Source organism: Plectropomus leopardus, chromosome 1 (genome assembly GCF_026936395.1).
Source record: "Plectropomus leopardus strain MGB_pleo_1.0 chromosome 1, ASM2693639v1, whole genome shotgun sequence".
Lineage (NCBI taxonomy): Eukaryota > Metazoa > Chordata > Actinopteri > Perciformes > Serranidae > Plectropomus > Plectropomus leopardus.
Window position 1 is genome coordinate 26485520 of NC_142176.1, and position 18506 is coordinate 26504025.

The following is an 18506-nucleotide window of genomic DNA, read 5'->3' on the forward strand; positions in this document are numbered from 1 at the left end:
GTCCGTGGCTGTAGTTGCATGCATACAGCACTGGGTCATCAATCTACTCCACGCTCTAAAATGCCGTAATGCTGGTATTTTATTATTTGCTGCTTGTCCATTATTTATTAGCTGTAGATCATTTCCCTGACAGAGTGGAAGATGGCAGATTTCCTCTGTGTTCAGAAAACCTCAAAGAGAAAAGAGCTGGTCTCAATCACTGACTTTCTGGTTTAATAGAGGACTAATATGAACCATGAACATGTAATGTTGTGGCGGAGAATCAATCACTTAGGAAATCACACTACAGTGAGGAAAAACCTTACAGCAGGTGATTAGGATGTAAAAACCATTTCAACATGCCGGAATCATCAATGCATAGCTGAGCCTTTGGCCGTGCTTTGTCAAAATAAAAATGGCTAGCAAAAAAATGTAAAACGATATGGAATCATCTGAGGGATTAACTGCCATCATGACAGGAATAGCAAAGAAGCCGCAGATAACTGTATAAATCTGTATTCATACACATGTTTGAGTGCATCCATATGCCAAACACAGTCAGTGCAAACTGATATGCAAACAGGCTAATATTTAAAAGAAAAAAAAAACAGTTTATTTTTGACATCAGCAACTTACATTCAAGATGCAGCTTAATAAATATGAGACTCATACTTGCAGAAAGCTATCTTATTATACACTGAATGTTGCAGCCTCTGGCAATGTTAAGTCAACAAGCCAACATGGCTTGAAGTAATAGGAGAAAGATGCAAAACAGCATTGTGAGGTATTAACTGCTGGCTAACAACAAATCACACAGAGCAATAATAAACCATTGTATTTTATTTGTTGATTTAAAAAAAAAAAGACATATTCCCCTCTCTAAAATGTGAAGGTCCAAAAGAACCCAAGGATTTATGTAGATTTTTTTAAAGATACATCATCGTCACTGTCAAAATCTTCAGATGTTTGTTTTATTCTTTTAAGGACACGATATTTAATCCTTCAACAGCAGTGCTGATCACTTCAAATACCAGGTATTAAGGGGGATAAAGAAACCATTTTTGGTTGTCAAACATAAACTTTTAGTTTGATAACTGTTTCAACAGACATGTAAAGACTGCCAATCAGCTGCCACGCCTGCATGTTTTATTTCTGCCACAGCATACACATCATTTTGTAAATTGTTTGCCATGTGCCTCCTTGCCCTAAAAAGATCAGTGCCCAAAAGGGACAAATGTATATTTTATAAAGCTGTACACATAATGACATTTTGTAGGCTAGTGAGCTCATCAGAGAGTCAGTTATAGCACAATAAACAAAAAATATATATATAAAAAAATATATTAAATAATAAATGCTGTTGAAGGAAATGTTTTTATTGGGCTGGGGAGGCACATGTGCCAAAAAAAATCAACGCCTATGTGTTCAATACCACTGCTATCACAAAACTGTCCATCCTCGGCTTGTAAGCCGCAGTCACCAGCAAACGCTGTCGCATAGCTGTCAGTCAAAGAAATGTACCCAAAGGCCTGGAGGTTTCAGGAACTTTTTTTTTTCTTTTCCTTTGAATCATTAAAAATATTAACAATATATCTGAAAATCTTAACTGCAAAAAGGAATGACAATTTGTGATTTAATTGTGACTGTCAATCCCAACACGTGGAACACAAAAATCAAACCAAGAACAGTAACAATCAGATGGTGTTGATACGGCTGTGTGTTTGTCGGAAAAGTGGAGGTTGTTGTTAAGACTGTACAACAGCAGCAGCAGCAGCAGCAGCAGCAGCGTGTGGTCATAAAGAAAGGTAGTGAAGCAGAACACAGACCGAATCTGATCTGTGCATTTTTGCCAGTGAGTGAATATGTGTAAGTGTGTTTAGGAGGTGGTTTTCTCAGGTATGTCTGTCTCTGCAGAATGATGTCCAGGCACGCCTGTTTCATTTTATGTGTGAGCGCTGCTTGGCTGAGTTTCAGTGTCTACATGTTTCTGTCCATATTTATACGTTGGTGTGTATCTTTGTGTCCAGACAGTGAATGCATATTGCACAGTAACAAGAGACTTAAAGAGAGGAACTGATCACACTAAGGTCATTAGCAGGAAGCTCAGTGCTGTTCAATAGATCCAAATAGGCCCATTTAGAGAGACATTAAGGGCTGCAACTCCAAACTACATTAGATTAGCTTCTTTACTTTCTGAAGCTACAAAGAAACAAGGAAAGAAAGGGAGAGAGCAACAGAGACAGAAAAAAAACAGGATAGCTCAGTGTCACCTTAACAAATCCCCAACTGAAACAGTGTTGACAGTAAACACAAGATTTGCCTTTAGTTTGATGACTGCAGCTCTGTATGTTGTCTTCTGATTCCATCACATTATTGAGTTCCTGCAGTACTTTCTGGCATTTCGAGAGAGAGTTTCCCATGTTCAAATTTGGACCATACAGAACAAGCAGTGTCTCTGTTTGAAGGTAGATGCTCTTTGAAAGGATAAGTGAGGTGTTATCACTTTGAGGTCATTAGCAAGCAGCTGAGCAGCTAGGAGCAGCTCAATAGGCCATTTAAAAATTGTTAAGACCACTGTGCAGTCCAGACCTACAGTGAAACGCATTCAGTGAGTCAGCCAGTAAAGCTGTAGTACCGTGAATTTTAGGGTCTCCTCAGGGCATGCTCACAGCTAGGGAGAAACTAGCGGCAATCTTTCTCCTACTCGGATCCTGAATTCGCAACAGATATGCATTTGCCACTCAAGTCAAATTATCAGAGAAGTACTTTTGCTCGTCAGAATCAGTCAGCCGAGCCTTATAAACATTACGCACAGTGTGCACTGTACCTATTCAGTTTATCTACAGCACAGTAATAATGGGTTGCATGCTTACCCTCAGATACCCCCTCTATCGCCCCAGAAAGAAAATCTTGAAACAGGAAAGCCATACTACGCCTGGTGATCTTGCCCTCACTGTTGTGACCTTACGTCAGAGTAGTGTAAGAGAACACACAGCTGTAATTGGGTGGACTACTTCTTGAATTCCCTTGTCGGGCAGAGGCTGCAGCAGTGCTGAGTCACTGCTGAGCAGAAACAGTGAGGAGAAATGACATCACATATCTATCTATGTATCTATCTACAGATCTATCTACAGATCTATCTACGTATCTATCTGTCTATCTCTCTATCTATCTATCTATCTATCTATCTATCATGTTTTCAAAACAATAATGGAGGAATTTCATCTCGACTTTACTACAGCCTCAGCCACAGACAGGCTGATAAGGGTTCTTCACCTGCTCAAGGGCACTCCAGATGGTCATATGCTTCTCTATGTGGTTATATACACTTGGGTCCTCTGGTCAGAGGGTGGCCTCCCTATCATACTTACTATGCTGTTGTGCAGTGTTAGGTTCCCCTTAAAAATAAGATTTGATTTAGACCCTGTTAAAATGTCAACACTCTGCACACGTCTAATGAATTACGTTCAGTCAGCCGAGGTGACCCCTGCCAAGGATAGTGCACATGGGTATAGGTTTCATTTCAATCTTGGTAGCAGCAATGCGAGTCCTTATTACTATCACACCCAACTAAACCACAAAAAACAGGCTGTTTTCCTCACATCAAACTGTGATTTTCAATAGAACACAAAGCAGTTGATATTTTCACTCTTGATTTGATCGACCTCTCAACTGACCCACTGTAAATGAAGTAATTATTGCAAAACCAAAATTTCTCTTTAATAAAGTTGCAAGTGCATGACTGAATGCTGTGTTTGAACACTATTTTCCAACAAAGTAGCACATTTACAAACTGACTCACTTGAATCAGAGGCTGGCAATAATGGTGCACTGTAAGTATGTTTGTGTGGAGGAGGAATACAATTCAATTCGTTCATCAGACAGGCCCAAACTTCTGAGCCCAGAAGTGAAATCAAAATGGAAAATACAACATTTTGAAGCCAGACAGCACATTTTTACAAGCTGGCACCCCCAACTGACATGAAAGGTAATGTAATTTAAACACTGAAGTACCCAGAACTTACATGACGTGACATCAGTAAACCACACAGCACTGATGATTACAAACTTGGATGGCTGAACACCAAAAATCCTAGACTGGGAAGAAAGACAAAACCATGTTCTTCCACTTGATAAAAACTCTTGTTCAGAGTTCAAATACTTTTTCGTTGGTAACATTTCAAAACTTTTCCATGACTTTTCAACAACCCCCATAAAGAGCATGGGGAGAAAATGAAGAAACATAAATGATTGTAAACAAAATGTCACGCCTCACTGTATATTAATGCTACATAATATCAACAGCAAAAGAAGATAAGTTTTCCGTTATGTTACATTACATGGAAGGCTGTCCACGGATGATTACTGTAACAATTAATCTCATTACACACAACAAAATTTCCAAAGCCTGGAAAATGAGATTATGAAATTACAGGGTTGTTCCAGGTTTTCCATGACCATGGGAAACCTGATTGTTTCATTAATTGCGTCACTTCCTGATCACATGGATAGTGTCATTCTAATCACCAAAACCCAATAATACCACAATGTCAGTGATATGTGGGGTCTTAACAGAGGTGGGTTCAGGGTTGACAAACTCTATTCTGCTGCAGGCCCATTGGGACTTAGGCTTAAGTGAGGTGAATTTTTACATAAATATTGTGCCCACTGAAGCTTTAATGCTTTTCTACTACCCTGAGTCAAAAATAAACTGTCGAGAAAAAGATTAAACTATGTACTGAGGTGACCCCTTGTCAGAAGTAGTGCAGAGAGGGAACAGGCTGTCCTGAAAGCAGAGTGTACGAGTATTCCCCTGCTGAGATTGTGTAGCTATGTTGAGTCATTGGTGAGCTGCCACAATAGCAGTTCGGGGCCTTTTTTTCCAATAGATTACTTTTAGCCTTTCAGCCAAATAAACAAGTATAGAATAACCTGGAACCCTGCTCGAGGATACAAACCACAGCACACGGCTCATGCCTGGGAAAGATGCTTTCCAAAAAAAGTAATCGGCTACAAAAAACATCTGCCTGTAATCAATCATTTATCAGGTTACTCTTATTATCAAATATAATATTTTTAATTCTATAGCCTTAACTTCCAGAGGCATTTCATTGACACTCTAATCAGAACTTTAGAAGCACTTTCACTGCTCATTGCAGCTCAAGAGAGCATTATAAATCATCTTTACAGTGCGCTGCGTCTTGCAACTACAGTGAATTTTATGATGGATACACACTGTGCAGTTGGGCAATGAGGGACAAACACAGCATGAGGACGCATACAAAACCACTGCTTGTGGATTCGCATTCAAACAATTCATTTAGATCAGCAGAGTAGAGCCTCTTCAGCCCTGTTAACCAGCACAAAGAGCTAACTGCAGCTGGATGTACATAGAGGTCTAAGTCCAATGCCACAGCCCCATACAGTCCACTAGGCAAGAGCTAATAGACCGTTATTCCTTAAGTAATACGATAAATGACTCACTGTGTGAATTTGCCTCTCTGCATGTAAAGGCCTTAAGCATTCATTCACGGCTTTTCTTAACTTTTACTCTCTTGCTTTGTCTCAAGGGTCAGGGCCCTTTTCCGCTACGCACTGACCAGAGGGCAGAGAGCGACCTAGACAGATGGCCATGCAATCACAGGGCTAACACAGATATACAATCACCCTTTAACAGTCTTCCTGACCTGCTTGTCTTAGGACTTTGTGAGGAAAAAGAAAAAATGGTGGAAATGACTGAATTACTTGAGATCTGGCGACAAGAGATTAATTTCTTCAAAGTTTTAACAGGGTCATTGCATCTGTGCTATTAAAAAAAATAAATTAGTTACACAGTAGACGGTTGAGTATTTGTGGTGGTCACTGCATTTAGGTTCATGTATCAATGTTTTTTAGCTTGGTTATTGTGCATCACTGTTGTAATATGATCTGACAAGTGAGTTTCCAAGTGGGACAAATGAAGAACCAGTCAATATATAAAAATAGACTGGCGAGGGTGCTAGCCTGTTGGCTGTACCTAGAAGTACCCAGATGTGCCATGTTTATGTGTTGCAGTCCTGCCCTGAGGTGACCCTTGTTTTAAGTGGTAAGAAAGCACTGCTGCTGTCTGGTAAAAACTCCCTTGTCGAGGTGTTACAGCACCTTTGAGTGATGTTGACCTGTTGGCCAGACAGTTTAGGAAAATAAACTGCATACTATGTTTGAGCAACAGCTGTGTGACAGCTCTGTGGAAACTACATTATAAACTGTTCTCTGATAAAGCAGAAAACTACCTGACAACAGCAGACTGTGGGTTCAGAAAATTTATTTGATAATTCTTGATTTCAGCAGATGCTTTATTCCATTATGTTTTATACTACAGCTCTGAAATTAACTTTAATTAATATATTACCACCATTACAGGAGGCCAATGCACAAAACTGAACAGTGTGACCTTGGGACGTGCATGCATTCATTTAGCAGAGGTGTAAGGTTCAGGGATGAGAGCCAAAGACAGAGCTAATACGATGAATTATGGTCAGTCAGACTGCCAAACTACAGTCAAAAGCCAGAACAGCGAAAAGCCCTGAATTGAGATAATGTGCTAATTAGGCAGCTACTGGTGAATGTCTTTCCATTACCACGGACACTGATGGTTATTTACTCTGCACTTTACTGCATTTTGCTCAGTCCATGTGATCAGTGTCCTCACTGAGCTGTGGCTTGTATGTTGTATAATTTGTAGTGATTCAGAAATTACACAGTAATTCTCTATAGCAGCTATTAAGCTAACCACCACAACACAATATTATACATTGTTATAGAAAATATACAAGTAGTAGCCAATTCACATTCATTCTCATTCAGATCATCGCACAGGTTGTAAAGAACCCAAGGATAGATCAACTTATTTAAAAGAGAAAATTAAATAAAAGTTAAAACTATGACCAACAATGCAGACAAAAATGTCACCAACCTCTCAGCTCAACTTAACCGGCTGTCTGTCTGATCTACAGGACACATTTATTTATAATTTCTAGTCTTCCAACCACTTAAAACATGTTTATACTACATACCACATTTATCCTTTCACATATATTCTTATGCTGATGGCCGAGCCTCCCATACAAGGTACCACCTGCTACTTAGTAACCATTTATCTGTACCCACACACTGATGGAACAGCCATCAGAGGCGAGCAATTTGCGGCTCAGTATCTTAGGGAGCCAGGGATCAAGCTGCTAATCTTCTGGTAAGTGGACGACCCACTCTATCTCCTGAGCCACAACCGCCCCATAACCATATCCATAGAATGAAAGGCCAGAACAACAAAATAAAACTTTTACTAAACCACAGTTTTCCTTTAACTTCAGATCACTGACCAAAAAACTGAACTTTGTTTTTACTCTCACACCATTATGATAGTGCACCTGATATTGGATACTATATCTTCATCCAATAATAGCTTGAGCAACTGAGCTGTCATATTACAAATCAATGCACTGTTTTAAAATGAGACTGGACTTTATCATGTTCTGGCTAAGGCCCTTATTGGTTTTTATTGGCTTCAGTTTCTGTATCAAGTAAAGTTTAGCAGATTCTGATAGAATGTTACAGAATGTGTCCTGCCATCACTAAAGTGACGATGATGACCCATGCATGAAAATGACCAAACATTCAATACCATGATAACACACAAAAACACACTAATATGTATTTGTTAGGAAAAAAACAGCTGTGATTAAAGGCCTAATGGGTGTGTGTGATGATGTGTCTAAAGGTGTATGTGTGTGAGCAGTCAGGCATGATTCAGACTTGAACGAAATAATTATAGTTTCATACTGATGAATCAAATGATGGACACACACGCACGCACGCACGCACACACAAAGAAAGTCAGTTCTTTTCTGCAGCGAACCCAAGTTTTTCCTCACACCTGAAAGTTGACAGTTTACCCTACAGTACAACATATTTTTACAACCTCTGGCAGTTAGCAATTAAGTTGGCAGACATAAAACACACAGTCAATATTAATAAAATCACACACAACCAGATGCCCGTTCACAAACTTACACAAATAATCACACAGGCACACACACAAACAGAAGCACGCTCACAGCATTTTGCCGATGGGCTGTCAGAGCATTACAAACTATATTGATTGTGCTGCTTTTATTCAGAACTTAACAGAATGACAACAGACACACAGCATTACTTATTGACTACTGAAACTTGTGCAGGTAAACCTACACAAAGAAGGAACGAAAGGACATGCACACTTCAATAAAATCATTTCTCTCTGTCTCAATTTTGTATAACATGTTATTGATGAAAGAAGTCAACTAGAATAATAGTCGGTTAGAGGCCCAGCAAGGGAGAGAGGGAATAAAAAAGAAGAGGAGAGGAGACAAAGTCTGAGAAAACAGAAAGGTGCACACAAAGTGTTTTTTGTCTTAATTCATGCTTATTTCTATCTCATATCTCATTCTCTCTCTGAATCTTTCTATGCTTTCTCCCTTACTGACCACAAAAAACACACATAACCATCTTTTTATTTTTGGAGAACATACACTTAGACTTTTAATAGTGCGTTTAATCATCTCTCTCACTCTCTGTACACACCAGTAAAATCACGATGAAAAGATCAATGTTCAAGAGGAAATACATACGTCTATGAATAAAGGAAGCTATACTTGTAAAGGAAGTTAAATACCTTTACACCTTTACATAATGTTCTAACATAAAGAGATGATTGCTGATAAAAAACAAAGAACTAGCCAATTACACTGAGGAGACTTCACAGCACAACATCTGAGGCTCAGTTGAGGTCACTGGGATGAAAATAATACTAAAATTTGAATATTAAGGAATATTCCTGAACACTATATGGAGCTTCTTTGAGAATTTGACTGTACTGTAGAACTTTATTGCTATTGTTTATTTATACCTTTTAAAACATCTGGATGACATCATAACAGTAAAATTGAGGTAAGCAAGGATTAAATTGCTTAAAAAAATGCAACAAGCCTGGGTCGGATATGCGCTTCATGTTTTAAAAGATCAATAGATCAGGGCAAAGCATGTTTTTAAAATTCGGAGTAGAAGATAATGCAAGTATATGCACACACACGACAAAGACATTCTCAAATATCTGAGGATATGTGGATATTAATGAAGTCAAATCAAGTCAGTCTGCAAATAAAAGAATATACAATTAATAACAGCACCGTTTAGCTTAAAGCTTGGTCTTTGTTTATTTATTCAAATTATTCGGTTAGCAAGTTCATACTGTATTGCATTTACTGTCTGCATAAAAATTATATATTTTAATGATAATAAATAATATTATTCAGGTTCATGTTTTTGGGTGCTGTCATCTCAAAAAGAGAGAGAATTTAAGTTCAAAAGAGAGCAAGTGGCTATGTGCAGGTGCTGCACTTGAAGTGCACTCAGCCTTCACACAACTCTCAGCAATTGTTATCCTCCTAAGTGCCACCTGGTTTAAAGCACACTATTACCTGCACCAGGGAACACCAATATCAACACACTAAACTTCATATAACCTTCTGCATTTGCCTAAAAAAAACCCAAAACCCATCAACGATGCATATTTAAATTTAATATGTATTATATGTAAAACCTTTGTAACCACTCTTCCTACACTGGAAAATCTCTCTATGAACTGCGAGACACTGTGGGGATTAAACTAAGTTTTGGGTTGTGTACAGAAAATAATATCAATTAAAATATCAGACATTTAAAACCCTTACATGTGTCAGAAATTCCATAATGGTCTGGCAATATTTAAAGTCCCCCTCCTCTCCAAAATGTATTTTGCCCCTTGTAATGTCTGACCTCAACTATAGGCCTACTTGTATCTGTACAAAGTTTGTTACTGGAGAGGCGTTTTCAAGTTCCTCTACTGAAAGGGGTGATGATTGTGCACATCACTAAAAGTTGAAATTCAAAAGTACGTCAGATAAACTAGGATTTAGGATCTAAGCAAGGAGCTACTGCATAAATTTGAAAGTCGTTCGCTGTCTTTTATGCAGAAGAAACCTGAAATCCCTGGTGCAGAGTAAACTTTTTACATTTAATATCAAAATTTTAGCCAGATGGAATATACCCTTATGAAAAAATTTATTAGATCTTTGGTGTATAATTACCATAAAAAACAGCATGACAGTGTAAAGACAGTGTAACATTGAGGCAGATATTATTGTACATTTCATAACCATTAACAGACCCCTCGTCTGATTCTGAGTCAACTGAAGCTGAAGAATGCATGCCTGAATCTAGATGCTTCCTCTAACCATCTTGACACTTACTGCTCTTTTACCCATCAACCTATACCAAGTACTGTAGCAGTGTTAGGCAGGGCAGAGGCCATATCCAGAATTTCTCAATGAAAGCAAAAAATTAGATTTGATTCATGCCCTTTTTCAGAGTTTTTTTTTAGCTTTTTTATATGGGAAAACCATGTTAAACAAAATATTTATCATAGCAGAGTATTAAAACGTGTTTGGAGGGGAACTTTAATATTGTAGTATTTTACATGTTGTGGTTAAAATCGGTCTAGAGGCTGCTGTGATATAACACTGAGCTTCACTGAAGAACAGATAAACCAGTGTGTTGGCATCTTCCAGCCATCTGCAGACCAATATTGTTATTTTTGTTCTTATTTTCTACTTGTAGTAAAAATTCCACAAAGTGGCTGCATTTCTCTCTTTTTGTCAATACTGTTGATGACGCAGCCATTGCGTTGAATAACTTTATTGGACTTGTCACTGGACAAAACTAAGTAATGGAATCCAAATTATGTATTATGTTTTTTAAAAAGGGAAAAACTAGAAAAGCTAAAAAATAAGCTCTCCTTAAGTCCTGCCCCTCCCCACTCTGTGCTCCAGCAACAAGCAATTTGGAACCCATCAGAACCTCATTCATATTTCCCTTTTCCTGTTGCAGGCTACTTTAGACATGATACCTGCTAGGCTCCTCTGTGCTAGACAGTAAGATACCAAATTTTAAAGATGGCTAAAGGATGTGGCTGGGGGACTTTCAGAATCTTTGTTGGACACAATATATTGCACATATTAACGTTTTAAGTTAGCAACTGTCAGCAAAATGCTGGCTAACTACCTTACGTATGGCTACTTCAAGAGCGGTCAGCCTAATGTCAGATTAGCAATGTATCAGCCAGGTTTGCTTCCCCAATTTATCCCTTGAAAATCATTCGTAAAAGGACAAATAGGTTGCTTGCTGACATTTTTCAGATGAAGGCTCAAGGCTATTATTCTTGTGTATATATTATCTCTGTAAGGCAACTACTTTAACTTTTTTCAGTAATACAGACTAAAGTTAGGTCAGCGTCATGGCACTAATAATAAATACACAATGCACTTTACTGATCCTCAGCAGGGGAAGATTGGACACATACCCAGCACTGCAGAAACAAATCTGACTGACTCTCTTGTCATTTTATTTCCCCTCAGTTAACATCAAGAATATATCCCTCAATCACATACTGTAGTCATTGCCATCAACTTCTTGAGGCTATAACACCCAAAAACTTTTTTAATAAACCCTGCAGCACCTGACAAAGAAGACCCAGCCTTCCTGTGTTCCTTTTTTTCAAGCTTGTCCAACGCAGCAACAGTTGACATATGCGTGTACTATATTACAATATAGTACAGTGCACTGATGTCTTAGTATAATAAATGAATTCCACTTAATTTTATTTACAGTGCCATTCATTTACAATCAAATCTATTCTTTTCTTTTCTACTCTACTCCAGTCTAGTCTTGTCTATAACTGTCTTTATCCTCTTGTTTGCCGCTGTCCTTGTCTCTCTCTCTCTCTCTCTCTCTCTGTCTCTGTGTATGTAGATAGTGACATTCTGCAAATGCCAGCAGCTGTAGTGGCTGATTATCTGTCATTATAGCACATTCTTAAAGTGCTCTCAAACCTCAAGCATTTTAAACACACACACACACACACACACACACACACACACACACACACACACACACACACACACACACACACACACTCTCTCTCTCTCGCTCGCTCTCTCTCTCTCTAGCCTACACAGAAGAGATAAAAGACATTCCATCTGTCATAAGCTAAGGCTATGTGACTCTAATACACTCTATTGTATTGGATTCAATTTTAAACCCCAAGCAACAAGCACACACACACACACACACACACACACACACACACACACACACACACACACACACACACACAAAATGACTTGTCACCTGACACCAAGCACGATCGCAAATAATTCATTTTACCTATGGCTGTTATTTCTTGTAAGACGCTTAAAATAAGAACAGGAGACAATGGCTGCAAAGATGATGTCACTTCCAAAGAAGTGTCTGCCACACCTGCCACATGCTGGTTTGGAAAAAATCTCGTAGTGCAAACCTCTCTCAAAATACAAAGAGATAAGAGTCTCATAGACAGGTGAATGCAAATATACACAGTCATACAGTAACAACTGAGTGAAGCTTGCCATAGCTATACCGGATCCACGTCACTCTATCAAGGTCAGAGACACAAAGGTGAGAACAAAAGGCCTATTTCTCTCTCTCTTCCCTTCATTTTTCCCCCTCTTGACTCAATTATACCTCAGCATTTCTCCATATACTTCCTCAGAGGCTCAGAGGTGAGTAGGCTCAATTTCCACCCATCTTTAGAGAAAACTTCAATGCCACATGTCAAGTACCTGCTTGGACATTCAGTCGTTTTTCTTTTTACTTCTCTCTCTTCCTGGCTCTTGCTTTTTAATAGTGAAGTAGCTAGCTGAACATTCAGCCCAGTTTTCCTCCTCTATACTTTCCCTTACTCTTTTTCTCTCCAGTTTCCAATGAGCTCAGTGCCATCCTGCTCTCATTTTGCTCTTTTCTCTCTCTACTCTCACAACTTCAAACTTAACATTTTAGACAAATCAAAGTGAAAGGAGGAAAGAAGATGACAGAGGGAGAAAGTAGACGAGGAGAGAGCAGAGCAAAGTAGATGAGGGAGAGAGGTGAAGGACAGAATAAAGAACAGAGATGTTAGGAAGAAATGAGAGGCGAGCAGGGGGAAAGAGTGGAGGGCAGAGAGAGTACAGGAGCTGGGGAAAGGGGAGAAGAAGTGAAGACAGGGTATGTGATGACACATGACGAGAAGATAATACCACTAAAGAAACTGCAGATAGAGAGACTTGAGATGTTGTACCGCAGGTATATGAATAATTCATCTCTACACAACAATGGTTCAACAACAAAGTTTCCTTCACAAAATTGGGGAGGTGGTGACCATGAGCTCAGCGATGGAAACAGAATTCAGTCAGCAAGCAGGAAAGCAAAAAGGAAGTCTAAACAACGGTCCTTCAACGCTCAACACTGGACCAAATAAGAGATTATTTGTGTATGTTGTGTCATAGTTGTCTCGCTTACAGCTTTTTACAGTTTGTTACTCATGCTCTGTTTTTTTTTTTTTGCCTCTCTTGTCACTCTCCACTGCATTTTTTAATCGATATTTATCACAGGAAGGCTCTGTATGCAAAAATGTCATTTTCAACAAGTCATGCAGTAACACACACTCATATCGTAGATTTCTGGCTAATGGAAACAGAAAAATCTTTGAAATATAACATATTCTTAATATCTGTTTTGTTAGCAAAGGTCTTCAATAGATATTGAGTAAATAATTTGCAGACAGGTGTCCACTCTCTTGTATTCTCTTCATCATACTTATTAGCTATCTTAAATGACAATCACCAAAAGTTTTTGACAACCATAATTTGGCATTATTTGATATTATTGACCAATGAAATTAAAAATGTGGACTTCACAGACAACATATAAAAACAAACACAGTATACTCTTAACAGAACAGTGCTGACTAACATAAAAAGTGAATTTTCCCAAGAGTGTCAGGATCCCTACACGAGAAGGTTTATTTTTCCCATGTCATATTATTATGCCTTTTTTGATAGAAATGCCTGGTGAAATAAAGGGGGAATAAAAAAAAATGTAAATGAGCTCACCTTTCCAGGGTCCATTGCAGTGATGACCCACACACAGTGTGCGTTGTTCTCATATTGAACAGGGTAGTTAGGAGAAGTTATGACCCCTTTGGGCCCCCTTAGATTGCTGCCACAGGTACGCGCTACAGGGGAGGAAAGCAAAAGAGGGAGACAGAGTTTTAAAAAAGATTCATAGGGTAATCAAAATTATGCTTGCAGATTGCAAATGGCCTCTTACCTTAAAAAGAGAAAGGACAAAGAGAGGGTGTGGCAGCGACAGAGTTCAATGTTACTAAAACTGAAACAGTGAATTGTGGAGACTGAATTGGGATATTTGTTTGGCCAAAAGTTATCTCTCTGTCATATTTTTGGGGGAACATGCCTAAAATTATCAATGCAACCCTTTGTAAATCAAAAATTCCCTGCAATGAAATAATTCACATTCCCTTTCCACATCTTCCTTCTGCAGATATTTTGCACAAATACTGACCACTCACAAGATCAAACTCATTTATTTATTAATTACTCATATTTTTTTTTTTTGACTGCCCAACCAACAGACCATCAGAACAATATGTAGTTATACTGCTAACAGCTTAAAATGAAGGTGAAAGGTGTGCACACAAATTTACAGTAGTGACATTGGGTAAATAAGGTGAATCAAAATTTTTGCTCTGCAAAATCTGATATGACATCATGATTAAAACAAAAAACCAAAACTCCAAATATAGTATCTGTCATAAAATATAAGTTCCCATTATCTATTTACTAGAAGAGGTGTTCAAATTGCAATATTGTGATGATGCAAAATCTAAAGTGCCGCATGCTGTGTGTTCATGCTGTAGGACATAATTATATTATTCTAGGAAGTGGATCCAATTGTACCAAAAAGGGCATATCATGAGCTCGGCAAATCTACTGTCCACATGAGTGCTGCCTTTTGAAGTCTTTTGCATTGGATACAAACATTAAAATGCATAACTTGGTATGAGTACAAACCTACAGCCCTGTGAAATGGAAAAAAATACTTTGGGCTGTGGTCTGAAGACTTTTTTGCCCTTTCCCTTTCTTACACAGATGCATTTGTGTGTTAGAGAAAGTCAGAGACTTTAAAAAAAGAAAAGTTTTTTGGCAAACATGACGACAAGGTGAATGGTGTCAACAACCACCTTGCAAGACTTAATAAGAGTCAAATACTGAATGATCATACTTTGTCCAACAGACCAGGTCTAGTCCAGCAACACGATGTTCAAATTCGGAAAGGTCACAATGACCCCCACAAACAACACCATTACAATGTTCAATGCCAAAATCATCTCTCACTCTAGAAAAGTGTTTCAGTAATACACAACACATTACACAACACGTTACTCAATAATTGTACAGGATGCCGCAAAGGGCCGAGGCCTGAATCGAATCCGCTAAAAGGGCTTAGCCTCTGTGCATGGTATATAAGTATATGTTATGTGCAATGTATGTGCATTACTTTTATGTGCAATTTTGATTATATGCTATCTGCTGGTGTAACTTAGAGCAACTAGTGCTGTTTTGTTTATATGTGGCTTGTTTTATTGTGACTGTGAAGGCATTTATTGGCGCAGCATCTGAGTCCAAGACAAATTTCCCTACGGGGATAATAAAGTATATCGTAACATATAGCTGTTGGATTATGTACCAACAGGATGACAACATAATCTTCCTAATTTTAGAAATAGGTTTTTTTCCAGGTAAAGATGGGCATTTTTTAAGTATTTGCCCCAAAACTCTACTTTGAAAACTTTCAGTACCTTTGCTCCTGAACACCCTGCAGATCCTTGTTATCAACAGCATTTTTCATAATATTCTTCCTAGTGCTCTATTTTATCCATATTGATTTTGTCCAGTGTGATACTAAGGGTAATATTTCTTGCCTTCAGTACCTCATAAGTCACCCTTGTGTTATTGCCTTAAAGAGATATTTAGCAAAAAAGTGTATTGTGTCAAAAGTACCCTTAAAGGCCCTCTCCTGAACACAGTAATATTAAAAGGCTATGTTGACATTTTCACTCAGTTTTAGTCAACAAGCAGTGTTACCATTGCAGAGGAAGTTTTATCTGATCATATTTGCCCTTTATCTATTATAATGACTTAGCTGGAGGCGATCACTGCCATTAGAGGGAGGGAAGGCCAATGACATCGAGGCAAAAGCATTCAAGACGAGAAAGGACATAAGAGTAACACAGAATAATAGTGGCAGTGAGGAGTTAGAGACAGACGGGTGGAAATAATAAAGTAAAGAAGTTTGCAAATACAGACAGGTTGAGAGGCAAAGTGGAAAGACATGAGGGAGAGAGGTTAGAAAGAGACAGAAACAGAGAGTAGAGAGGGCAAAAGATAATAATGTGAGAAAGGAGGAGAAAAGAAATTGAAGGAGGAAGGGCAAGAGGCAGGAAAGAGACAGAGGCATAGAGAATACCACTAGAGAGAGGGAGAGAGAGGAGGACCTCAGATGACTGATCTGCCTGTTAATTAGAAAAGAGGGCTGAAACACACTGTGATACACACAGGTACACACACACACACACACACACGCACACGGACACACAGAAACACATTCACGGCGATTCATCCCAGAGACCAGCTTCTAATTAACATTAAAGTCTCAGCAGAGAATGAGAGCGGCTCATGGGTTTGAATCCCAGGAGAGAGATCACACCAGATAACACAATACACCAGAGCTACAGTAAGGGAATTTTTAACCCCTTTCTGCCTGCCTGTTTGTTTGTGTGTTACAGACTCACCTCTTTTCTCTCTCTCTCTCTTCCTTGCACTCTCTTTTTCACAGGTTATTCCTCTCCATCAATATCACTGTCAACATACTACCTTGAATGTATTTTCCAGCTGTCACTATGTTAAGCAGTGTTGTGTCATCCTGAACATTCCCCCTTTAAATTTAGATTCAAAGTAAAAAAAAACAAACAAAAAAACAAATTGTTCCAAAGTTTAAAAATAGCATACATATCTTCTGTACCTACTTTTATGACTTCATTGGAGGAATATGAAATGTAATGCATACTGAGTGAAATCCAGCACCCACTGTCTGCATTGCTGCCCAATTCAAATGGAAATATTCTACTTCAGAAGTTTTGTGCATTTTGTACATTTTTTCCAGCTTAGTTTAGGGATTACTGCATTTTGCCACTCAACACTGTTCACCAATCACTTGACAATTTTTGTTCCTGTTTGATGCTGGACAGGTAGAGTATTATTTTTGATAAAAACAGTTGCCTCAGGGAGCTGATGACAACGATTAGACTCAAAATCACAATATGTGGTGGAGTCATGAATTCAAGAATAGCTGAAATGAGATGAGTAAATATCTCTGAGCTGAAAGCTTCACAGAACTGAAAAGATGGATAGTAATATTCTATGATTTTAGTTACAAACAGAAATCTCTTTCAATTAGATCCCGAGATTCATTTGATTTGAGAGCAACAGTGCAGGTATATAAGAAGCAATTTATCCCACTGGCTTACTCAATTCTTTTCATATTGTTTTTCATTTTATTACCAAGCAATATGGACACATTTTTTTACTCTTAGAGTTAAGTTTTGTTCTACTCTTTTCCATTCTATTTCATGTTAATATTATTATTGGTTAATACAGGTTTTAGGATCTGTGTTCATTTGGATCGCAAACAAAAGGGAAATCCACAGGCGATACCTTAATTCTTGTCATTCTAACTGCTCTTAATGTGGAAATGTTATTCTCCCTTAATTTCCAAATAATTTCTGGCACCAAAAATCAATCAGTGGCTCAGGGTCATCTGACTTAACATAAGAGAATAATCATTCCTTGAGAATACAAACAGTGTAAAAAAAAACCTCTGTGTGCAAACTAATTGTGTAATATTATTAATATTATATCTATGTGTCCTTCCATCTGGCCTTCATCTCTCTTACTGACAAGAGTAGCCTGTATCATGAAGTCAGGCAGGTTCCTGCAGCCACAGACAGACATATAGACACAAAACAAGCACGCACACACTTACACTGTAATGTGATGTGACAGCGACCCTATAGTGTGTGCCTGAGCACAGGGACTGTCTGTCCATCAAACACACACAGCTCAAGGCAAATACTGTTGCAGCTATGAGGGGTGTGTGTGTGTGTGTGTGTGTGTGTGTGTGTGTGTGTGTGTGTGTGTGTGTGTGTGTGTGTGTGTGTGTGTGTGTGTGTGTGTGTGTATATGTGTGTGTGTGCGCGTGTGTGTGACATTGTCCGTTGGATACTTGCTGTCAGTGTGTGTCAGTGTGTGTTGCGTACACACACTTGGGTGTGTATGCTATCTGTCTGCCTTTTCATTGTGGAGCAATAAACCCAACAGGGTATTGTCAGTAAACATGTGGGCAGTGAGAGCCCCTGAATCATTGCTCTGCCACTCACACAGTTATTTATTTAGTCACTCAGGCAGTCAGTCAGAAAGTGAATCATGACTTTAACACATCAACGCACAACAAAACATAAATCACACTCATATTTTCTCTTC

At 38.5% G+C, this 18506-nt stretch overlaps 1 protein-coding gene across 2 annotated transcripts in view; it reads right to left on the reverse strand.

The window, feature by feature from the left end:
- Positions 1–18506, reverse strand: part of LOC121944114 (CUB and sushi domain-containing protein 1-like) — a 464794-nt gene that overhangs the window by 183716 nt on the left and 262572 nt on the right. For both annotated transcript variants that reach the window (XM_088078923.1, XM_042487796.2), the window contains exon 10: positions 14001–14122. In XM_088078923.1, coding sequence (XP_087935049.1) covers positions 14001–14122 — 122 coding nt within the window. The remainder of the gene's footprint in view (positions 1–14000; positions 14123–18506) is intronic.